Source organism: Trachypithecus francoisi, unplaced genomic scaffold (assembly GCF_009764315.1).
Source record: "Trachypithecus francoisi isolate TF-2019V2 unplaced genomic scaffold, Tfra_2.0 Lachesis_group10, whole genome shotgun sequence".
NCBI lineage: Eukaryota > Metazoa > Chordata > Mammalia > Primates > Cercopithecidae > Trachypithecus > Trachypithecus francoisi.
In genome coordinates, this window is record NW_022681455.1 from 54,082,653 (window position 1) to 54,108,272 (window position 25,620).

A 25,620-nucleotide genomic window follows, 5' to 3' on the forward strand; every position below is an offset into this window, starting at 1 on the left:
ACTGAGGAAATCCAGGATGCCACAAAACTCACTGTAGTAATCAGTTTAGAGTGCAAGTGATGGGAGTCAAACTTTATATACTCAAGGCTAAAGCAGTATTTACTGACCTACACATCAAGACACGATTGAAAATCCAAGTCTCAGCCGAGCTAGGGATGCACAAACCCTCAGGAACATCTAAAGTCGGGGTTTATACTGGCCAGGTTCTCCTCTGGGTACCCATCTCTAGTTCTTTCTTCATGTCAGCTCCCTTCCTTCCTTCCTCTCTCTCTTTCTCTGTCTCTCTCCCTCCCCTCCCTCCCTCCTTCCTCTACCTTCCCTTCCCCTACTTTCCCCTCCCCTGCCCTCCACTGCCCTCCCCTCCCCTCTTCTCCTTTCTTTTTGACTGAGTCTCCTTCCATCACCCAGGCTGTAGTACGGTGGCGTGATCTCGGCTTATTGCAACCTCTGCTTCCTGAGTTTAAGTGATTCTCCTGCCTCAGCCTCCTGAGTAGCTGGGATTACAGGAACCCGCCACCATGCCCAGCTAATTTTTGTATTTTTAGTAGAGATGGGGTTTCACCATGTTGCCTAGGCTGGTCTCGAACGCCTGACCTCAGGTGACCTTGGCCTCCCAAAGTTCTGTCATTACAGGTGAGCCACTGCACCCCACCCAGCTTCTTTCTTTCTGACTGAAAAATATGGTTGTCATGTGGCTGACAACAGACCACTAGTGGCTCCTGGATTTTATGTTTTAACACCCTGCCATCAAAGGAGGATGGATTTCAACAATCCATTCCATAATTTAAGAATTCCAGGCCGGGCGCGGTGGCTCAAGCCTGTAATCCCAGCACTTTGGGAGGCCGAGACGGGCGGATCACGAGGTCAGGAGATCGAGACCATCCTGGCTAACACGGTGAAACCCCGTCTCTACTAAAAAAATACAAAAAACTAGCCGGGCGAGGTGGCGGGCGCCTGTAGTCCCAGCTACGCGGGAGGCTGAGGCGAGAGAATGGCGTAAACCCGGGAGGCGGAGCTTGCAGTGAGCTGAGATCCGGCCACTGCACTCCAGCTGGGCGACAGACCGAGACTCCGTCTCAAAAAAAAAAAAAAAAAAAAAAAAAAAAAAAAAAAGAATTCCAGAAAAAATTTCTTGTGAGTCTAGCTTAGGTCAGAAGTTAATACTTTAATATGGACGAAGAAAATAATGGAGTACTTTCTATCAGACACTTTAAACAGCAGTCTTAAACACTGTGAATGTATTTTTAACCTTGTTTCCCATGACAACTTATGAAATGGGATTTATATAATTTTCATTTGATAGATGATATATTTGAGACTTCAAGAGTTAGGTAACTTGCCCCTTCACCAGCTAGCTAGTCAATTTCAGAGCCAGGACTTTGATCCAGAATTTGATTCTGGATCTGGCTTTTTCCAGAGCTCTGCTATCCTCCACTGTCTATCTCTGTGATTAACCTTGTCTGGGCCATGTGTGCTCTAATTCATTGTCAGGTGGTGTAGTTATGAAAGACATGTCAACTCTGAGAAGTCAGATGGGGAAACATTCTAGAAAAAAGGACAGTTTTACAGATGTGCTCTACATTCGTACTGTCACCCACAGCTAGGGCTGATTGCCTTGACTAGTACCGGGATACATCTGCAGGTCACTCTATTCATGTTCAATGGTGCTCCAGGTGTTTTAAGAATCTGTGCTGTGTCTCCACATCTGCAGTCCAAGGTTGCAACTTCACTTAAAATTTATTTGATTTTTATACTAGTTTATTCATTTATTTGTTAGATCTAGGAGATGTATTTGTTTCTTGAGATAATTTCAGTATTATTCAGAGAATGGTATGCTTTTCCTCCCAATAAAATGATTAATCTTTCTCATTAGAATGTGCACAGGTAGCAAATTAAAACAAGTACATTAACATATACATGTTCTGCTGAAGACCCTTACAGTTGCTTGATGGAAATAATGCTTCTTATTTCAAAATTTAACTGCAGCCTTCCTTTGACATTCAAGGGGGATTGGTTTCAGTACCTCTTGCAGATACCAAAATCTGAGGATGTTCAAGTCCCTGATATAAAATGGTGTAGTATTGACATATAATCTATGCATATCCTCCTATGTACATTAAATCATCTCTAGATTACTTATAATGCCTAATACAATGTGTTATATAAAGAATTGTTATACTGTATTGTTTAGGAAATAATAACAAGAAAAAAAATGCAGACACATCTTTTTACTGACTATTTTTGATCTGTAGTTTGTTGAATCCAGGGATGCAGAACTCATCTATATGGAGGGCCAACTTCACTCAAAAATTTAAGGAAAATATGTTTCTTTAAAAAACACTCAAATCAGCTGTATATTTTATTTGAGCATAATAGACTGAATCACAAGACAAGCTTAAACTATTTCCTGTTTCTCTCTGGTACTATAAAGTTTTGTCAATGTAATTCTTTGGAAAGTTATAGGGAAAACAACCTGGGAAAATATGGAGTGGTTAAGTTCAAAAGTGATTCCTTTTGGCTCACTAAACAATCTTTTTTGCTAAGGGTTTAAACATTTTTGTCACAGTGTGTCTGCTGTATAGTTTCTCACTTCCTTCCATTTTTCCCCTTCTCTGTTACTTTTAGGGGTAAAGCACACCAAATAATTGTTTGTCCTGTTAAGTGTTAAACGTGGGCCATTCCTGGTACCCATGCATGACTGCTTTACTGTTTACTGTGACAGCTGTCCATAAGTCAGTCTCTCTGCCTCGCTCATCATTTTTGTTATTCTCCTTCAATTTTCAAAGAGCCTTAGAATCGTGATGGTCTAGCACAGTTTGATATGATGTTAGATATTTTTGTATTTTTATTTCCCCACCTCCCCCCATGATTAATATCTCAGATAATGGATTGGTAACAATCCAGTTCTTTAAGCATGGATTCTCTGCTTACATTTTAGCTACAGAAACATACTAGTGTATCCAGTCAATGATTTCCAAACTGATAGCTTGTGTAATGTGCCTCTAGAACCATGTCTCTGTTTTTGTTTCCGGAAAAGGCAAGACATGTCAAATTTATTACATGAAAAATTTGCCTTCCAACCTTGTGGAAACTTTTTCACAGGTAAAATGGTATCCTGGGATTTTTTTTTTGGTTGCCTGGTCAAAGAGAAAATAAACATTATAAGTTAACTCATTATGTAAGGTAAGGATTCTTTATCTTTTTTGAGCATGCACTCTTTTGGCAGTTTGAGGGGTCTATGGTCTTCTTTTTAGCATATTGCTTTTATGTGCATAGTACAAGATTCAGAAATAGTTCTAAGAACTATTGCAAGTTCAAAGCAGTGGTGAGAACAAGTGATATTTTGCTATATATGCAACACTTGTAATATAAAATATTTATGATTTTTGTAGGTATCAATGTCACAGATAGTGCTAATTCTATAGTGGTTGATTGATTACATTCGTAACTGAAAGAAATGTTAAATTCCAGTTAGAAATTAATAAAAACAAAACATAATATATTTCCCATCATGGACCCATTGAATGCTCTTCATAGACCCCTTAGATAGAATTAAGATGAACACTTCGGATAGAGTTAAGAACCACGTCTATATAATGTAGGTGACTTAATGTATTGATTCTCTCCTACACATTTGCATTTTTTAAAAGATCTTCAGGAGGAGAGAAATGGTTTACATAAAATAATAAATTTATAATAATAAAATATCAAGTACTATATGGTCTTCTATTATGATGATATATCTGCTTCGCATGCATCTGCTTTGCTGTAACAGTGGTATATGTTTTAATGAACATGACAAACTTGAATATGCATGAATACTGTTTCTATCAAAGTTATCTTCATAGGCTATATTCATATTTCATTGTATTGCTAATTTCAAAAACTTCCTAGAGAAGAATTCTTTCTCTGTTTTTTATAGCTAGCGTCCTAGTCTTTTGAGTCTCTTGAGACATATGATAAATCATTGTTTTTCAATAGTGGATTTTATTTTTAGAAAGAGCTAAAAGTAATAGTGAGTTAACCTGTTTAGGGTTTATTTTAAAGGTATAAATTTAAGGCAATGGAACCGATTTTCTAAAAATATAAATGATTTTAAAGTTAATTCAAAGAGAGAAGTTTCAAAAATATTTTGAGGGATAGCAGAAACATTAAGTAAACATATAGACTGTCCCTGGTAACATATTTGGAGGTAATATTCCTATAAATATATGTTTGTTTTAAAAAAATCTGACTTCATGAGCCATGTCTTGTAATTTTGGAACTGCCCCTATAAAATTCATAAAATCTGTCAAGAAAAAAGAGAGATAAATGAAAATAAACCAAGCTTACTGCACATGAGACATTAGTCATGAAGTCAGCTTGCTCTCTGACCTGCTTCTTCATAGTTCTTTGGTGCCTATTGCCTCACAATCATGTAGACCCTGTTACAGAATTATAGTTCCCCTTAACTGTTCCACAGGTAACAGCTTGAACATTATAAAACATTGTTTTCCCTATGATCATTTCAGAGAAATGGATCATCCTGATGTTTACTAGAGCAATAGGCTTTAGTGGCGAAAAGGTCTTGCATACTGATACAACTACTAATTCCAGCTGATTCCAGTGACCCCCACTGATACCAGCTGATCTAAAAGACCCCACCGACTCAGCTGATCTGAAGGACCCCATGAGGAACTGACTCATCAAAAAATGCAGTTTTCACATCCTGATGATTTCATCCGCCTTTCCCTGACCAATCAATTACTCCAATTTTCCAGCCCCTCATGCTCAAAAAACCTTTTAAAAACCCTCCCTAGAACTTCTTTTCTCCAGAGGAGATAGATTTGAGGATCTCCTTCCATCTCCTCACTTGATGCTTTGCAATCATTAACCCTTTCCCTGCTGCATTTCTGCTGTCTTAGGGTAATGGGTCTGTTACTGGGCAGTGGGCATACAAACCTGTTGGTCCTATAACAATTTGGAGATAGAGGAATACTCCCACTGAACTTGGAAATCCCATGACTCAGGCATCTGTCTTCTCTGTTTCAGAATGACACTATTATAGTTCTGGCTTCTGTAGAGTCTGCCATATTCTGAGTGAAATGAGGCACTGCTTATGGTAATACTCATTAATGTTAGTAATAGTATTCTGGAGTTTCCCAAGATTCTGCTGCTTGAAGCTTACTGTGATTTACATTGAGTTGCCACTGTGATATCATTAAGCAGAGTAGAAACAACAAGTCTTGTAAGAGTCTGTCATCAGAAATAATTCTGCTATCCTTCCCTCTGTGAATATTTTGTGTAAATGTATTGAGTGATTGATGAACCAAAGCTCTTCAAATTTCATTCTTCCCTGCTTACAAATGCCTGAGGATTAAATGGCCTACAGATACAAAGAGATACTTTTCAAGCATTCCTTTTTTCTTCTTCTGTCTCAGGGACTGTTGTTGACTTTGTCAGCTTCTTGTGGGAAGCAGTAGATTTGAAATCCCTGGAGACTTTTGCCACCTCCTTCCCTCAACATTGCTCCACATGATCAGAAGTCCCATGGCAACAGTCCTCACTCACCCTTTTCTGTCTGATGGGACCCATTCCCTGCAACTCCTCCCCTGAAGTCTTGCCCAACTTTCAAACTCTGTCCTTCCCTGCCAGTGGGGTTGGCCTGAAAGTGGGAGTAGGAGAGCTGGGGGTGCAACTTGGAGTTCCTTTTTGCAGTTGCAAGCTGATCCTTCCTATACCTTGACCACGTTTTTGTATCAGCTTTCAGGTTTTCATAGTTAACTTTTCTGAAAGGACATTCCATTAGGATACCTATTAAATAGTATTCTTCGTATGATAGCACTAAGTTTATAAGTTGAATTGGCTTTGTGAATTAGACTGAGAATTTTAATACATTCATTTAGTCTATTATGGAAAAACAACAACAAAGTATTTTGCAAATAAACTTTTAGTTTCCACAAGTAGAGAATTGCTGTGATTTACTTTTATCAGTTAGTCCTAAACACATGTATTTTCATCGATTTTTGTAAACTAGATCACCCAAGTTTACGGATCTTAGAACAGTGGTTGTCATGTTTCAGAATTTCCTAAAAGCTTGTTGAAACATGGTCTCCTGAGCCCCATCTCCAGAGTTTCTGATTTAGTAAGTCTGGGGTGAGGCCTGAGAATTTGCATTTCTAACGCATTCTCAGGTGACACCATGCTGCTGATTCAGAAAGAGACTTTGAGAACCACTAGCTTAGAGGACAGCTCACAAGTTTCAAATTACTATGAATCTTTGCAATTCTTAACATAACTGAAATCTCAAATTTTCAAGAGAATGTGAAATTTTAACTCCTCTTGCAAAGACACAACTAAATGAAGGTATATCCACATTCAGTTCACTTGTTATATTTAATTACTTATTTTCAAGGCTTATCAGATCAGGTATTAACTCCACAATTTAAAATAAAAAATTATTGCAAGCAGCAATGGGCTAGTATTCATGAATTCACATTTTTAATCTGTGCTAAACCAATGTAAATTTTACTTTTTTGAGATTGATTTACCTTACAGTGATTTCTTTTGCTTTCCAGTTGCATTTTGTTGGGTAATGTTTTTCAACAGTTTTAAAAGCTAAATATCTACCACGTTTGTTATCTTTTTAGTTTGAAATGATGTGGTTTTTTTTGAAGCACTATTGATAAATGGCTCCCAGTATGTTCCTGTTGTGATAGGTAGAAATATGTAATTGATTTTATAGCACTTCTGAGTGCTCAGCCCTGGAACCTGCCTACACCTTGCAGATGTGTGAATTGAATTGGAATGGGGAAATTCTGTTGCTAATCACTACAAGCCTCCAGACTTGGTGTGGGAGGTGAGTGAGCATGGGATTGCTTTTCTTTTCTTGAGAAAAAATAAAATTAACGAGATGATTTTTTTTTTCTGTTGGCTCTCATATTCTCCTTTTAAAAAACGAAGACCTTTTGATTACAATGTAAATATCTTAGTTCCATTGTCTTCCTGAAAGATCCATAACTGATATTTTGTGGTAAGAAGATCAGAAAATAAGTGAAAATAGCTGGGGTTTGGCTTAATTTATGCAAATTAATGGGTGTATCTTCTTGTGTTTAACACTGGAAACGACTGCATGCTACAAAGTATTCACACAGCTGCTGAGTCTGAGTGGCATCAAAAATGAGGCCAACCATGGGGACACCAGTCTTGAGTTCAAAGCCCAACTGCGTCATCTGTTAGTTATGCTAACTTGGGCAAAGATTCAGTTTTGCTGCCTTTAAAATGGGGGAAAATATGGAGCCTGAATGTCTGTGAGGGATTAGAAACACTAGATGCGAAACACCTGGTACACCGAAAGCAGTCAGTAAAGGGAAGTGATAGGGACAGAAATTCTTAAATTGGCTAATAAATTTCAAATTTTCTAACTTCATTTGCAAAAGAACAGCTGCTGCATTTGTCTGAGAAAAAAAATTCCTGGCCGGGCACGGTGGTTCACACCTGTAATCCCAGCACTTTGGGAGGCTGAGGCAGGCAGATCACCTGAGGTCGGGAGTTCAAGACCAGCCTGACCAACATGGAGAAACCCCAGCTCTACTAAAAATACAAAATTAGTATGGCATGGTGGCGCAATCCTGTAATCTCAGCTACTCAGGAGGATGAGGCAGGAGAATCGCTTAAACCTGGGAGGCAGAGGTTGTGGTGAGCCAAGATTGTGCCATTGCACTCCAGCCTGGGCAGCAAGAGCAAAACTCCATCTCAAAAAAAAAGAAAAAAAAAAAATCCTAAAACCCTGAATAATAATCAGGGAAATGCCTATGTGTTTCTTGCTGAATTTTTATTCAAGGTGATTTATGGTTATTTGTCCTTGCTTTTCTCTACAGTGTCTAGGTGGATTTGTGATTGGTTAGTTGAATTTTCATAACCCCATCAGAACTTTTACCAATTTGATCAAATTCTTCAAGGCAACTTTTAATTATGCAGTAGTTATAAATAGCATTGCTAATATGAGTCTATCAAATATTGAAAATCCCTACCAACATTGCCTAGCACATAGCATTTACTCGATAGATATCAATGCTTAACAATAGATATTAGTGCTTATTGTTAGTAACTGTATTATTTAGAGATTCTGTCATACATGCTTCCAGACTGTAAATGTTTTAAAAAAGTCAAAGTGCTATTTTTTCTAACTACCATTTCTATGGGTCTATAGTCAGGATGCAAGTTCAGATATCAGCTCAGAGATATCTCACAAAGAGCAGTTTCCTCTCTTATTCCATATGGCCTCCTGGTCTCTCAGGTCACCAAGGTAGTTTTCCCGGTGATTAGGTTCCCAGCACCAAAGCTGCTATCTCCAAGAAACTTCTCTGATCTGCCAGGTGACACCCTCAGAGGTCAGTTCAAAACCAATCTAAGACTTCCAGTTTTGACTCAAGTTTTGCTACACTTAGTAGAGGGTGTTGAATATGTATGTTTCATCATTATGGAACCATTTTATTTTCTTTTTATGTTTGACAAATAGTACAAAAAGCATGAAGGAGTTAAATTGGATTAACACTGTTGTTCAATATTAGGGTGAATTATTTCATTGCCTTTTAACCTACTAAAGCCTATTGCTCTGATAAGCATCAGGATGATATGTTTCTCCGAAATGATGAAATAATCTCTCTGGAGAAACAATTGCCTGTCTCTGCAACTTCCAATCCTCTCCTTCCCCACGAGCCTAAAATCAACAGATGTGCCAAGGAGTGGGTCGGGATGAGGAAACCTAAGGCCATTTATCATAATCTCTATTAACCTTCCCAAAGCCACTCCAAAGAAGCATACATCTAACTAAAAGGCATGCTGATTGTGCAAACATTGGCAATGTGTAGACCATGTGTAGACCCAATTCAAACCAGACTGCTATCTCTGGGCTCTGTCTACACAGAGTCACATTTGGTATCTTCACTGCTCCTCCTTCCGCAACTGTATTGCAGAAGACTCTGGACCTATAATTTGGAAAGACTATTGAACCTGTTTCTGAAGGAAAGTGCATGTAGGCCATTGCAAGTGGGGTTTAATTAATGGAAATGCAACATAATGCTCACATTTTCTAAAAATGAGGCGTGTCTGTAGCCACCGTTTGCAGGATTTCCTCTTGGAAAGGGAGAGCAGCCTAATAGATTGCTCTGGGTGGCTTCTTCCAGGCTTCAAAGAAGACATTTTGCATAGCGTTGTGGAGGCATCACCAAAATTGAAGCCTGAATACAATTTTATCCAAATAGCCTTGCATGAAAAATATTCATCTCCTGTATTCCCACAGTGAAAATACATCAGCTGATCATGGGGACTTGTTGGTATTGTTTCTAGGCTTGATTTAGGTCAGTGTTTTCTAGGGGTGAGGGTGAGATTTGCCAGAGGCTAGAACTTTAAAGGATTTTTGGTTTTGAAAAGAAAAAAAGAGAAAAGAAATAAAAATGGATTTGGATCATTAACCTGATTCTTACAGCAACTGGATAACTATTTCCTTGCTCTAGTCCAGGAGCAAAGGACTAGGGTGAATGATCCACTGAGAACGTCTTGTGTTACGATAAATACTGAAGGAGTCTCTTTCATCAAATTTACTTTGCCTGTTGCTTTGCCAGATATTTGTAGTTCTGCAGTGTTTTAGACTTTATATCTCTCTGCTATACAAAACCTAATTAATCAAGGCTGCCATCCTATCTGAAAAATATGTAGATCAGCCCAGGGGAGTAATCAGTTCCCTTGACTGCTGGTAAATGTCTATTTAAAGCAAAGTTGACAAATCTTTTGTGTAAAGGGTCAAATAGTCAATATTTTAGGTTTTCTTGGCTACAAATACCCAACCTTGCCTTTGTAGCAAAAGACAACAGGTAAATGGAAGGATAAGGCTGTTTTCCAATAAAACTTCATTAAAAAAAAATAGGTGGCAGACCAGCAATGGTCTGTGCATCTTAGTTACAGACTTCTGATTTAGACCATTACTGGCAAATCTATGAAAAACAGACTACATTCAAAGCTTTAATATTCAAAATAGTTACACATAATTATTAATAGTTACACCTAATATGTGTTTCAAGATAATTTGCTTGAAAAACATACCAAACTCACTTTTGATTTGTTTTTCTAAGACCACCAGAGCGGACACAAAAGAACCAGCGAGTAGGCAAGTGTAGGAGCAAAACTGCAAGTTTATTTTGGTCACCTAAGGTGTGGGGAAGAGGTCTGTCGGCCTCTGGCAAAGAAGGCCAACAGAGTCCCCTGGTGGGGCTCTCAGACGGAGTTCCTGCAGTCCCAACATCCCGACAGGAGTGGAAGACTGAGGAAGGCCGTGCGTGGGGTCTGTCCGGAGCGGCTTTTCTAGGAGTGGGAGGGCAATAGGCGGGGCACGGGCGTGTGTGTGGGGGGGGTGTTCCGCAGGTGCGACCAGGTAAAGCTTGGTCTCTTCGGATTGACGTCACCTGGCGCATGCCCGGTTGGTCTGCACCCTCCCTGGGCGCTGGCTGCATTTTTGCGCGCGCGGGAAGGGAAAAGTTGGTGAAGAAGAACCCGGAAGTGCACCATCTTGCCTCCGTTCGTCCAAACAGTCCAACCTTTTATTGGTAATAGTGATAAGGGGCGCTGTGGTCTGTCTGGCTACTTCCTGCTGTTAAGGGGCGTCGTTAAGGTCGGGGCCCATGGTTGGCATTTGGACATACGGATGAAGAATAAAATAAGGCACAGTATTAGTATAGGAATGAGGAATGGAAGCATTTGTTGGAATAGGGGCAAAACCCAGAAGGAAGGTCCCAGCAAGGTTGAGGAGTATGAGATAGTTAAGAAAATTTAGTAAGTTTGAGGCGAGTGGGGGAAAGCCAAACTGATTTCCACTGATTGCTTTCGGTAGGGGCCCTTTTTAGCTGGGAATGAGGAACGAGTGCGCAGAGTAGTTGTTGGCCAGGCAGCAATTAAGGAGTGGAGTTTTTGTGGAGTGGATGGCTTTCCGCTTACTCCTACTACAGAGATATTGGAGGGAAGGCTAGGTCCAGAGAAGGACGGCAAAACAGAATAGGTAGCCTCGCTGTTGATTAAAAAATTGATTGTCTTACCCGCTACCAGGAGAGTTACCCACGGCTCGGCGAGGGTGATGGGGGTCCCCGAGTCTCGGCACCTTCAGTTGTCGTCGTCGTCCAGATGTAGGAGCTGGAAGGAGCTCCCAGAATCCTAGGAAAGGGGGTCACGTGGAGACGCGGCACCTGTTCTCAGGGTGGGGCAATGAGACTTCCAGTGTCCTCCCTGCTAGCAAGTAGGGCAGGGGGTTGCTGGTGGATGAGGGTTAGGACATTCACTGGCCCAATGTCTTGATGCCTTGCACTTATAGCAAGGCTGCGTTGGGGCTCGGGGACCTTGCGGACACCTGTTGGCATAGTGTCCTGCCTTGCCGCACTTATAGCAGGCTCCTTTCGTAGCCTTGGAGTCTGCGGAGTGTGTACTCTCTGGCCTGGGGTTACGACTGGGCTGTAAAGCCGCTGCTAGGAGCTGTAACTTCTGTTTGAGGCGAGCCTGCCGTCTCCTCTCTGGAGTTATAGACCTTAAAGGCTAATTTAACCAGGTCTTGTATTGGTGTCTGAGGACCATCCTTTACCTTTTGAAGTTTTTTACGAATGTCAGGAGCTGATTGAGAAATGAAATAAGACGCCAAAATGGTGGCCCCTGTGGGGGAGGCCGGATCTAACCGAGTATACTGGGTTAGAACCTCAGTCAGTTTAGGGTAGAGGTTAGGATAACCTGGAGGTTATGCCAAGTTAAGTCATAGGTCTGACAAAAGTATCTAAATTCCTTTATGTATATGGTAGGATTAGCTGAGAAATCACCTAAACGCTTCTCAATTTTGGAAAGATCGGCCAATGAAAAAGGGACATGTAGTGAGCTGAGATCTGGCCACTGCACTCCAGTCCGGGCGACAGAGCGAGACTCCGCCTCAAAAAAAAAAAAAAGAAAAAAAGAAAAAGGGACATGTAGTGAGCTGAGATCTGGCCACTGCACTCCAGTCCGGGCGACAGAGCGAGACTCCGCCTCAAAAAAAAAAAAAAGAAAAAAAGAAAAAGGGACATGTACTCTGACTACCCCCTCCGCCCCAGCCACCTCTCGCAAAGGTGCTAACACTGTAGGAGGGTGTGGGCAGAGATAGGGGACTCAAGACAGCCAGTTGGGGGCCCGGAAGGAGGCACGGGACCGAGTGGATTACTAGTAGATAAGGAGGAGGAAGGAGGAGTCTGGATGGGGGGAGGAGGAGGAGTCTGGGCAGGAAGGGAGGGGTTGGAGAGAGCGGGGAGAGAAGGAGGAGTATAGGGCAGGTCGGGACGAGAGCATAAGGCCCAAAAGCCTTGTATGTAATTAATTTAAGACCACTTGCCTAGCCACTGGCAGAAATTGCTGAGGTCGATCACGCCACAGTGGAAAGGAAAATTAACCGCTTCCTCCTAAGGTCTTGTTCGACCTGTAAGGTTTTTAAATTGGCTAGGAGGCACCCTAAGGGGGTGCTCTTTGGAAATTTGGACTGGGGGTTTCCCGTTTGTTTCCTCTTTACTTACACAATGGACCCAATGGAAATGGAAGTGGATCTCTGCCTGGCTTCAAAGCGTCCTTTGGAACCAGCAGAGACAGACTGGAGGCTCATGGAGCCAAAGTGGAGATTACCTTCAGGCGGACGTCTCCGTCCTGAACGGGTCTCCCGAGCCACTTGGTGGCTCAAAAGTGGGCCTCAGACCTGCGCAGGATTTCTGGCCGAGGGAGGTAAAGAGGAGACAAGGGCACTTACCCCAGAGAGGCTGGTGCTCTTTGGAAATTTGGACTGGGGGTTTCCTGTTTGTTTCCTCTTTACTTACACAATGGACACAATGGAAATGGAAGTGGATCTCTGCCTGGCTTTGAAGCGTCCTTCGGAACCAGCAGAGACAGACTGGAGGCTCATGGAGCCAAAGTGGAGATTACCTTCAGGCGGACGTCTCAGTCCTGAACGAGTCTCCTGAACCACTTGGTGGCTCAAAAGTGGGCCTCGGACCTGCGCAGGATTTCTGGCCGAGGGAGGTAAAGAGGAGACAAGGGCACTTACCCCAGAGAGGCCGGTGCTCTTTGGAAATTTGGACTGGGGGTTTCCCGTTTGTTTCCTCTTTACTTACACAATGGACACAATGGAAATGGAAGTGGATCTCTGCCTGGCTTCAAAGCGTCCTTTGGAACCAGCAGAGACAGACTGGAGGCTCATGGAGCCAAAGTGGAGATTACCTTCAGGCGGACGTCTCCATCCTGAACGGGTCTCCCGAGCCACTTGGTGGCTCAAAAGTGGGCCTCAGATCTGCGCAGGATGCCATGCGCGGCCTTCCTCAGTCCTCCACTCCTGTTGGGATGTCGGGACTGCAGGAACTCTGTCTGAGAGCCCCACCGGGGGACTCTGTCGGCCTTCTTTGCCAGAGGAAGACAGACCTCTTCCCCACACCTTAGGTGACCAAAATAAACTTGCAGTTTTGCTCCTACACTTGCCTACTCGCTGGTTCTTTTGTGCCCGCTCTGGTGGTCTTAGAAAAACAAATCAACTTTTTTCTTTAAAAAATTAAACAGAGCAGGGGCTTTAACTGCGCCCTCTGTAGAAGTTGTAAACTCTGTATCTTATTAACATAAAAAAGAGGCAGATGCCATGTGTCAGTGTGTACTGGGATTGATAGCTGCATAAACTTAAAGCATCTATTGGTCTTGGCATACCATTTATAAAGTCTGCAAGCAAGCAAATTCTTTAAGAAGCAGATGATAAAGCTCAGTCAAGAGCACTTACCTTCAAAATACATGGCTCAAGATGCGTGTTTTCTCGCCAGACATATAGTTGAATTATTTAAACTATTATTGGGGATTATGGAGCATTTTTCATGGATGAGAAAATAGCTTTCCATGCAGGTCAAAATTAAGTTTCTATATCTAGATACTACTTTGCTGTGGTTCAGGTTGTTCTCATTTTCACTCAGCAATTTAACAGAAAAATGAAATGATGACCTGAATAGGTTGTATGCCCACAAGACCTACTGTCATTTTGGTAGAAATGTTTCAACTGGCCCAATTTACCTCCCTTGATGGGCAGGAGGTTCACCTACTGCTTCTTACTGTCATCGATTAGGTTAACAGTGTTTGAAAATGGATTTGTAATCAGTTCATTTTCTCTAATTTCTACCTAAAATTTTATGTTTATAAAATATCACACAGGCAGTAATAGCTTAAGCAATCCTCTAGCACTTGTTAAGAGTTTAGAAACATAGGCATACAAAGAGTAATGTCAGCAGCCAGGCATGGTGGCTCATGCTTGTAATCCCCTCACTTTGGGAGACTGAAGCAGGCAAGATCACTTGAGCCCGGGAGCTTGAGACCAGCCTGGGCAATGTAGTGAAACCCCATCTCTACAAAAAATTAGCCGGGCGTGATTGTACACACCTGTAGTCCCAGCTACTCGAGAGGATGAGGTGAGCAGACTGCTTCAGTCTGAGGCTGCTGTGAGCCTGTGAGCCATGATTGCACCACTGCATTCCAGCCTGGGCAACAGAGAGAGACCCTGTCTCAAAAAAGAAAAAAATGTTGCCAGATTTAGCTAACAAAAATATAGGAGGAAAAATAGACTAAATCTGAATTTCAGATATACAACAAGTAATTTTCTTTTCTTTTCTTTCTTTCTTTCTTTCTTTCTTTTTTTTTTTTTTTTTTTGAGACGGAGTCTCTCTTTTGTCACCCAAGCTGGAGTGCAGTGGTGTGATCTCAGCTCTCTGCAACCTCTGTCTCCTGGGTTCAAGCAATTCTCCTACCTCTGCCTCCTGAATAGCTGGGATTACAGGTGCCCACCACCACACACAGCTAATTTTTGCATTTTTAGTAGAGACAGGGTTTCACCACGTTGGCCAGGCTGGTCTTGAACTCCTGACCTCATGATCCACCCGCCTTGGCCTCCCAAAGTGCTAGTATTACAGGTGTGAGCCACTGCGCCCGGCCCGACAAATAATTTTCTAGTGTTAAGTATGTTGCACAAAATATTTGGGACATACCTATATTAAATAAATATCCTAAATATTTGAAGGGACAATTGCACTAAAAACTTATTTGGTGTTTTTCTGAAATTAAAATTTAATGAGGCATCCTAATATACTGAAGCAGGATCTAGGAAATGGAGTTTTCACTACATATTATATTTTCTATCAGGTATGATGAAAACTAAAAAATGCAAGTACTTCAGCTGGACAATCCTCATGGGTGAATCTGTTTAGGTTGAGTACCTACTCCTATGCCATGTCGCTAGCTGGGTGAGATTTGGCTTACGCAGGTAAAGCACCTCTAATGCAAGCATGGGAAGGATATAGTTGCCGTAGGGGTATGTTTTCTTAATTTAAGATGGGTGGGAAACATTTAAAATGATGGCTTGAGCTCATTCTCTATTTTAATAATGAATTTGCTTTTATTCTTTCCTTCTGAGTTTTATAGTGTATTATTTGGAAGTTATAAAAGAAACAAAGATGCTGATACTCACTCGTATGTTCATTATCCAGAGCAAACCATTGTAAACATTTTGCTGTTTATTGATCCAGACTTTCACATATATAAGTAGGGCACATCAGATGTCTTGACCATTCTAAATCACTTTACCTCTGATATGTCATCTTTACCTTTAATTTCCAGATAAATGAACTTGATTCCTTTCCCCCCACCATATTGTGGGAGTCCATGGCTGTCAGAATGGTTAAAAAGATTCACTGAAAGCAATAGTATCCTCAGCGTGGTATCACCTCTTGCTCCCCATTCCTCCTTTAATGGATCCTCCATCATCCCTGTATTTGTCCTGCCTCCTCTTTTATGTTATCTAATCTCATAGCATCAGTTGTCCCTCTTACTGCCTTCCTCCAACTACCGCTACACAAAACTGTCCTACAGAGTTGACTTTTACTGGAGGTTAGAGTTAGTGGAGGTGGACTGCAGCATAGCACAGGATGGGAAGGAGCTGAATATGGAGTGCCAGGCATCCTGTTCTTAGAAATTCCTCTGGCATCATCAGAAGTGGGGCTTTTTCACCTGGACGCTGGACAGCTTCCATGCTGTAATTTACCAAACCTAATACTCCTTCGCCAGAACCTTTCCACTGGGCCCCTCCTCTCCTCATTCGAGAGTCCTGACAAACTCTTTCTTGGTTGCCTTTGCTTCCCTTACCTCCTCTGGACTCTAAACCTGCAAATGTACATTACTGTATTATTCAGAGCTGTAGACATCTTGTTTAACCCCCTCCCCTGTGCTGGACTTTCCCAGGAGTCTTATACTTTCTCAAACAAAAAATTATATGTTTATATAAACATACAGACTCGATCTTCACCCCCCACCCCAGTTTTAGAAACCCCTAAACCTCTCTCATCACAGAAAATGAGATTGACAATTGATCAGACCTCATTAATTTTATACTGTAAAACGCTTTTTGAATGTGCATGTCCTTTTTTTACAATAATTTCACTTTCTATTTAATATCAATGGACTAAGCTTCAAAAAATAATTATAAATGATCATATTCAATATTATACAGTGAATAATTCAATGTTACACTTACATATAACTAAACCCATGTGATAAAAATACATATACATTTTTTGTCTGAGAAAATATATTTTTATGTATAAAATTGTTACATATGTAAATTTATTTCTATAAAATACATAAATTTATTTAAGTAATTTATATAAAAATGTGTATTTAATATTTAATCTATAAAATAGACTATATAAATGTTATATGTCTGTGTGTATATATGTATATACATCTATATAAAAGCCAACTACCCAAAGGGCCAGAGGAAACTTTTCAAGTATAGTTATTTTTTTAAACTTGAGCCAGATAAATTACTGGGCAAGAATATCTTCATCACCCATTATCTCTGTGGGTGAATGATTGATTCTCCTCTTTCATGTCCCCTTCCCCTCACCATCCTCACCCTGACCTCACAGAATTTTTTTTAATAAACTGTATTTCAGCTCTAAGATTCGTGATTTTGTGATTCTGCCTAAGTGCCCTTCAAGACTCAAGCCAAGGACCGTTTTATTTTATTGTTTTATTTTTCAGATCAGCCTTCTCACCTTCTCATCTGCCCCCAGTACCCTCTGACCCTGATGCGTCACTCTGCACTCCTCTAGTTTATTCACTAGTCTCTCTGGGAACTTCCTGGCACCATCCTGGGGGAGGTGTTACCTTCACAATCCTAAAATACCCGCAGGTCTCCGTGGTGGCAGTGAAGAGGGGAGCCTTCAATGCTTGTGCAAATTACATAGAATATTTGGTACTAGCAACTGGATTCAGTTAGGAGTTTCAGTGCAAGAAAATGAGAAGAAGAGCACTGGAACCTATCAATCAATGTTGGGGTTCACATGTTTTTTTTCTTTAATTTTTTAATTTTTTTTTTTTTTTTTTTTTTTGAGACAGAGTTTGCTTTTGTCGCCCAAGCTGGAGTGCAATGGCGCGATCTCTGCTCACTGCAACCTCTGCCTCCCAGGTTCAAGCGATTCTCCTGCCTTAGCCTCCTGAAGTAGCTGGGATTACAGCCTCCCACCACCACGCCCAGCTAATTTTTTTTTGTATTTTTAGTTGAGATGGGATTTCGCCATGTTGGCCAGGCTAGTCTTAAACTCCTGACCTCAGGTGATCCACCTGCCTCGGTCTCCCAAAGTGCTGGGATTACAGGCGTAAGGCACCGCACTGGGCTGGGGTCCACACGTTTTTATCAGAAAATTGTAAGACACTGACCTCTCCCCAGCAGATTTTTTGATGCCCATGATTACTCACCATCATTTTACTCATTTTACTTTTGTCCTTTATTAAGTAGGACTGTTTGTTTTTTCATCTGTGCTTCTGTCACATTTTTCAGCTTATTTACTTGTGTTTAAAAATATTTCAGACACATGACCAAGAGAAATAATGAATTTTCAGTATTAATTGAAACTTCTTGTGTAGCTCTTTCTGTCTCATTCTCCCCAACTTTGCCTAGCGTTTTCTGTGCTAGATTTAGTGTTTCTAATTCTCATTATAACTATATATAAAATTATATATAGTTGCTTCTGCATTTCTTGAAACATTACTCATATGATAACATGGTAGTTATTCTTTTGTAATTTGATTATTTTTAGAGTATTATGTTTCTGAGATACAGGTATGTTAATACATATAATTCTAGGTAATTCATTCCTTTGTACTATTTCACAGAATGAATATATTTATTTATCTATTCCTCTGTTGGTGGGCATTTAGATTATTTTCTTATTTTCCTATTTCTTCTCATGCAAAACATCAATAAAATATTCATGTACACGATTTCTTGGGCTAAGTGTAGGAGTTTGGCCAGTTTGGAGGAACTGCCAAACATGTATAAAACCATCAGATCTTGTGAGAACTCACTCACTATCATGAGAACAGCATGGGTGACACCGGTCCCATGATCCAATCACCTCCCACCAGGTCCCTCTCCCGACACGTGGGAATTACAATTCAGAGATGAGGTTTGGGTGGGGACACAGCAAAACCGGATCAAACGATGTATCCATATTCACCTTTTCTGGAATATTGACAAGTTGCTCTCCAAAGGAGATTTACCAATTTATCCTCCCTTTAGCAATAAGGGACCTGTTGCTCCATATTCTCACTAGCATTTGGTATTGCCAATTTGGTGGGTAGAAAATCATATTTCATTATGATTTTGATTTGCATTTTCCTGAAGACTGAATATCTTTCATTTTTTGGCCATTTGTATTTCTGTGAATTTCCTCCTCATATGATTTGCAAATGATTTTATTTTTAAAAACCTGAATTATAGAGCACTTAATATACTTTGACTTGTAAATCCCCTCTTGATTTTATTACTGCAAATATATTTTCCCCAGCTGTAGAATACTATAGTATTGTTTTCATAACTCTCTAGAAAGCAGTTAACTCATGTGTAATGTTTTGTATTTGTCTATATCTTTTTCTCATAAGGCTATAAGTGAGAACGGAAATAGAATTTTTCATTTTTATTTCTTTAGTTCCTGGTATATCCACTAACACTGCTTGAATTTATTTGAGAGTACCAGTTAATTTAATGTAGAAGCTATTGTAAGTTTGAATTTCTTACTTAAGGCTTTCTATTTGAAGGTATTTCTGTCAACCCTAAGTCATGTAATTTATGCATATATTAATATGTACTAATAAACATATTAAATGTGACATAGTTTTTGTAGCCAAGTCAGATTAGGTCCTTTTTTAACTTTTAAAATAGAGCTTCCCTCAATTTTCAGGCAAAGAGTTTCTCTTAGATCACTGATAAGGTCAAGATAGGTTAATATATTCAGATGGGATTGAAATAACAGATGCATTGCTATTTCCAGTCCAGAGTTGTTGGGGAAGCAGGGAGGAAGGAGGGCATAATTTGTACCGTGCTTTGTCATCTTTGCAGCTCATCAATATCAGCAGCTGACACAGGCGAGTGTCTGTCAATGAGTTCTATTGGCTGACACTGACCTTGTCGTTACAACCACTGCTTTCTTGACATCTGCTAGTTTGACACGTGGCACCGGATTCCATGTGCAGCTGGTACCTTGGATTTGAATGTTCTGTGAGTTCTATGACATTAGTACAATTCCTCAATATTGTCACCCTGTTATACATTTAACATCAATGATAGCTGTGTACTGTCTTTGTATTTCTTATTTCATATTGCACTAGTTATGTTTTAGGTGGCATGGCTGTTTATAATGGTATCAGACAACAGATGTTAAATTAGCTATGGACTAATTAGCATGCTCAACTTCAGAATTGCTCCAGGAAAAGTTGATTTTACTATAACTTTATATAATGGGAAATAATTTAACTAAATTGTGGGTAGGAATGAGTGTCATGAATCTGAAAAATTGCTTTGCATTTAAGCTGCAACTTTTTAAGACTAAATTTGAGATTATATATTTTTTAATTTAAAAATAATTTTAAGTAGAACAAACGGGAATGTAAAAATGTTTCATGATTTTAATGAATTGATCTTGAAATAGGTTTCAACATGTAATTCTGGTTTCTTAACATAGTCTCAGTTATGCTTTATGACTGTGAATTACAGAAGTCACAGTTCTACTTTTTCCCCTTTGTCCTTCCTTGAACTTTTTTGCTCCCCCCATCACCCCTCCCTTCTCTCTTTCCTAAGCTGGCATCCCAGTTTTTGTACACTCTTTAGTTGAAGCTTAAGATTCCACACCTGAAGGTTCATTTATTATTTTTTTTTTCCGGTAGTGTCCCTGGAAACTATGAATTATCCACAGTAGTAATTGATGATAACAATTTTGTTTATGGTGCTGAACATGATCACATTTACTGCTGGGTGTGTCAAGCCTATGATGATGGAATAATAAGTGGGTACTGAACGTTCCTGCAGCTTTTATTTGCAAGGCACTGCTCTTGCACTCAGGGTCACATTACGTAGATGTAAGTGCAATAAGACAGGGAGAGGGTATTTATTTAATCCACCATGAATGCATTCCAGGGTGACTTAATCGCTTTTCTATACCTCAAGCAGGTGGATATGTGTACATATGCAATAGCTTGGAATCTTTTTAATTTGGGTTAACAAGGAGAGAAAAGTACTCTTTGCAAATTCAGGAATTATGTTTTCTTTTTGAATTCCTCAAATAGGGAAGATTAGTATATTTTCATTGCATTGTTTTAGCTTGTTCCCCCAGGGTAGCACAGCTTTGACTGTTCCCAATGTATCCCTGTTATTGTAAAGGCATTTTAATCTAAGAGTCACGGGAGCAAATGAGATGGTGGATAAAAGCTTCAAAAATTCGGCCATTGTGAATTTCTGCAAAATCTTCTTCGCTTCATTTACTTTCTATCTAAAAGTTGTATATGTCGAGACTTGAAGGTTTTTTGAGATGATCCCAGGTGTTACTCTAGGAATGTATTCCAATTTTGTAGCAAACCTCCACTTCTTGAAGACCCTTCTTAAAGCGTAGATAGACCAGATTTGAAATCTACTGTGTTCACCCTGCAGGTAGCTTTTCACTAGAAATTGCATCCATAACAGGCTTTTCATCTTTAGTAAGTCATGGGCTTCAACTGAGAGTTCCTTAAATGGATAACTGAGGCACAAGGCCAGACCAAGTGACAGTTACATCTTCATCCTACTCCTCTCTCCTGACACCGGCCCCACCATTTCTAACTGGCTGAGGTTCCAAGTGGCACCTCTGAGAGGCATTGAGAAACATTGTATGACAATAGCTAAGACCTCAGTGCTATGGAGTCAGAAAGACCTGTGCCTGAGTGCTATAGCTATTGCATGGTGTACGACCTCGGGAGAGGTTAGTGAACCATTTTTAAGTATCAGAATTCCTACTTATTAAATAGGGATGATAGTCATACCTATTTCAAAAAGTTTTTGTGAGGACTCCATGAGAAAGTACTTTGGCACACAGTAAACTTCATGTTTATCATGATATCATGCTTGTCTTCATCATCTCTGGTCATGTCAAAATTCTCTGGGGGATATTTGAAGAGATCAAGTTTCTCATTTGTAGCTAGGCTACAAATAAACAAAAGGAATCAGTGAGATTAAAGGGTGGAAGCCCAGTAGAGTGAGCTTTAACAGCTTTACAAGCCCAGCTGCAGTGTCCTGTGAGAAGCCTTCAGCTTGCCAAGCACAGATCTATTCCTTTGAAAAGGTCATTGTGTGACGAGCTGCCTACCAGTGGTTGACTCACACAAGCATCTATTCACACTCATTTTCCTACATGAATAGTTCCAGAGTTACCAGAGTTCTAGCCTCAGCTCAAGGCCTTCATTTATTTATTTATTTTCCCAGAGCAGTCTCATCAGGCTATGAAGCTCCAGCTTGCTTTATGTTGATGACTGCTGAGTCTACATCTGCTGCTCTCACTTCTTCTGAATTCTGAAGAAGAAATTCCTAAGGCTGCATTCCAGGCCCTTTGTATTCTCTCCTGGACCTGCCATGACAGCCTGAATTTCCACTGCTCAGATTTGTGTGTCCTGTGTCCTGGAATAACTGAACTATTGGTTATTTTCTATGAATACTCCATATTTTTCAGCCTTCATCCTCCTCACGTTTACCACCGCTGCATGTGTGTTCATTGATTCTTTATCTACATTTACTCCTTAGCTAGGTAATATGATTCAATCTCAAGGTTGTACAGGCTCTCTGTATCTTTATAACTTCCACATTTACATCTCCAGATGTTACTCTGTGTTTAAATTCTAGCTCATATATCTAACTCCATATTCAGCATCTTCTCTTGAATGTCTAAAAGACCCCTCCAGCCTAAGGTGTCCACAATTGAACAGTGATTCTTTTTCTTCTTACGCCACCTATTTATGTGTGTATATTTAATTTTTGGTATTACTTTGTGCTTTTATTGACTGAGCTTTGGAATCAGCAATTTCTGTAGGAAACCTCATTCATTTTAGGGGAATGGGGCATAAAGAAACCAAGATTCGGGTGCTTAATATGCTCATTGCTGCTAGGGAGTGAGATCATGTCACCACTTTGCTATGAATATTTCAACAGTTTCCCATTTCACTCAGAATAAAAGCCAAAGTCCGTTATAGTGGGTAACAAGGCCCTAGCAGTCTGGCCGCTTCTTAAGAATCTTGCCACATCCCTTGTGGCTCTTCTCCAGGGTCATTTTCTCCGGTCACACCAACCTCTGTTCTTCAGGGATGTCAGATAGTCTCCCACCTTTGGGTCTTGGCTTTTGCTGTTCTCTCTTCTTGGAGTATCTTCACCTAGTTCTCTGCATAGTTTATTTCTTCACTTCCTTCAATCTTCTTCTTAAAAGTCGCCTCCAAGGAAGCCTTCTCTGTCCAGCCTATTTAAATCTGTTGTGCTCTCACCTCTATCTTCTGGTACTCCCTGTGCATATCTTCCATGCTTAGTTCCTTCTCAGCATGACCACGATATTCTCTTTTTTTTTTTTTTTTTTTTTTTTTTTTTTTTTTGAGGTGGAGTCTCGCTCTGTCGCCCAGGCTGGAGTGCAGTGGCGCAATCTCGGCTCACTGCAAGCTCCGCCTCCCGGTTCACGCCATTCTCCTGCCTCAGCCTCCCAAGTAGCTGGGACTACAGGCGCCCGCCACCTCGCCGGCTAGTTTTTTGTATTTTTAGTAGAGACGGGGTTTCACCATGTTAGCCAGGATGGTCTCGATCTCCTGACCTCGTGATCCGCCCGTCTCGGCCTCCCAAAGTGCTGGGATTACAGGCTTGAGCCACCGCGCCCGGCCGACCACGATATTCTAAGATATTATGTAATTTATTTTATTTATCATCTATCCCTGTCTTCTAAAATAGAGGTTACATGAAGGCAGGGATTTTTGTGTGTTTAGCTCACTGTTGTGTCCCCAGGATCTGGGGTAACACCTGGCACCTAACCAGTGCTCAGTCAAAATTTTTTGAACAAATGATGAGTATATGAACATTATGAGTATACGGAAGTAGGGAGTGGTTTCTGGAAGTCTATTCTGATATGGCATCAAAGCCAAAAAATCCTATAGCTGTGCCTCTTCAGTGACTATGAGGGTAGAAGGCAAGGAGGTGTTACAAAATCTGCCTTAGGTGTGTAAACTGCTGAAAAGGTGCAAGTTTCACATTTATAGCAAATAGCCTTGGATTCAGATTGTTTGTCTTTATCTATTAATGAGTCCATTCTGATGACTCAATGACTAAATTGAAGTGGGTGGTTTCATAGAGGGAAACTGTTTCAAGAGAAAGAAATGTAATTTGATGCAAAAAAAAAAAAAATGTAAAAAAAACCCACTGAAATCAGGGATAAAAAATAGTAGCAAAGAGGAATGAATCTAATAGAGGGGCTAAAAAATTTCCAGTAATTCAGGACATCTTTGAAAGCTTGGTGACTCCTCACTTGCACACCTTCTCCTTCCTCTGGGGGCCACTTCCCTCAGATGCGTGAGGGGCGGTGAGAAGGAAGAGGATCCAAGCTCTGGACCTGCGTGGGTTATGAGAACATTACTTTGTCTAAATAAAATAAAGTAGATTCTGCTTGGATGATGCTGCCATTTATTGAACTGATTAAGAAAAATTAAAAAAAACACAAGATACTTTATGATGCTTATGGGAAAGATACTCTTTTTTCGACTCCTCCACTGTTTGAGATTCTTGCGTTTTGCCAGAAGATCCATCTGCCAGGCAGCAACCAGGCTTTCTGCAGAGCCTAAAGCTCTACCTGGGGAATGTGTCCAGAAGGAGAACACCTGGGCAGGCTGAACCTACTCATGATTTAATGTAACTTACTGAGCTAAGCAGCTTTCTTCTGGAGTCTTCAGAAAGGGCCATGGTATCATTTTCAAGTTAGTTCTTGTTCCCAAAAGGAAATTTGCATATTCTTATGCTTATGTGTTTTCCAAACTTGACACATTTGGTTTATGCAAGATGGTTTCAGAATTGAAGTAAAATAGTTTGTCTTTTCTGAAGAACAAGCCAAGGAAAAGCAAGAAACTTCTGCTTAGGTCTCTGAGGCATTAAACTTCCTGAATATGTCAAAAGTCAGATGCTGGAGGTTCAGGGAAGGAAGAAGTGAGGGTCTGGCCTAAGTGGGAGCACCAACGGATAAATCGAAGCATACACATACAGTAACTTATGAAATTACTGATTCATTTTACCCTTCTTAGCTTTCCCTGGGGTTTTGTAGTAGGTGAGACAATCTTGATGCCAGAGTTGAACGAGGTCAAAGAGCGTGGCCAGCCACAAAGACTGTGTCATTATTTAACCTTAGAAGAGAAATGTCCCTCATCCCCATATCTCTCTAGCCCATATTTTTAATTACAGAGGGGTCAAAGAACATTCCAAAGCACATCTGTCTCTTAGGTGTTTCAGCAGACAGGCTTCTCAACTTTGGTGGCCATTGTTTATCAGTTTCTGTGAAGCTCAAAAAGCTTAAGTCATAAAAAAAACCACTATGTTTGAATAGCTTATTATACCTATTACAGTGGTCTCATAACTGGTAAGCAAATCTCAGTGGTTGTGCCAGGTAATCCATTAGGGTATGGAGAAAATTATTATTCTGTCTTTTTATTTTCACCTTTTAAATTTCTATTTAGGTGCATGTGTTACATTATACATTTGTCCAGGACCACATGTGCATGATAGTGAATAAATAAATTAATAGATATTCCTATAGAAGTATGTGCTCAAATTATTTTGTTGATAAGTCCATACTCCAGAAACCTTGGAGGCCACCTTTTTTTCCCTCAAGTTCAACATTTTTTGAGGCCTATAGCAAAGAGTTTTTACTGTTTCTAGTGGAACCTGAATAAAAGGGGGAAATAAAATATTTAGACTTATAATTCTGGTGGATTTTTAAATACTTTATTCCTATAACAAAGTACAACATTAGCCTCTTTATTTTCAAATAAACCTCTTTTATTTTTGGTGTGGGTTTTAGTTGAATTAATAAATTGATTCAGGATTTAAAAGACATATGCAAATTTGTAGACATTCTCTACATACGTAGCCGTGCTGGGTTACCTAACATTAATCATTAAAAAAGAAAAATCCCTTTACAATAATAACATTTCAGCAAGGCTAAAATACCTATTTTCAGGATATAAATTCCA

The 25,620-nt window shown here is 40.2% G+C and overlaps 1 protein-coding gene across 12 annotated transcripts in view; it reads left to right on the forward strand.

Moving 5' to 3' along the window:
* Nucleotides 1–25,620, forward strand: part of MLIP (muscular LMNA interacting protein) — a 262,957-nt gene that overhangs the window by 56,766 nt on the left and 180,571 nt on the right. Inside the window, exon 1 of one of the 12 annotated variants that reach the window (XM_033217479.1) lies at nucleotides 19,444–19,609. The exons of the other annotated variants lie outside the window; for them this stretch is intronic. Within the exon in view, the coding sequence (XP_033073370.1) occupies nucleotides 19,577–19,609 (33 nt within the window). The 5' untranslated portion in view covers nucleotides 19,444–19,576. Of the gene's footprint in view, nucleotides 1–19,443; nucleotides 19,610–25,620 lie in introns of those variants that run through there. 12 annotated transcript variants of the gene reach the window in all.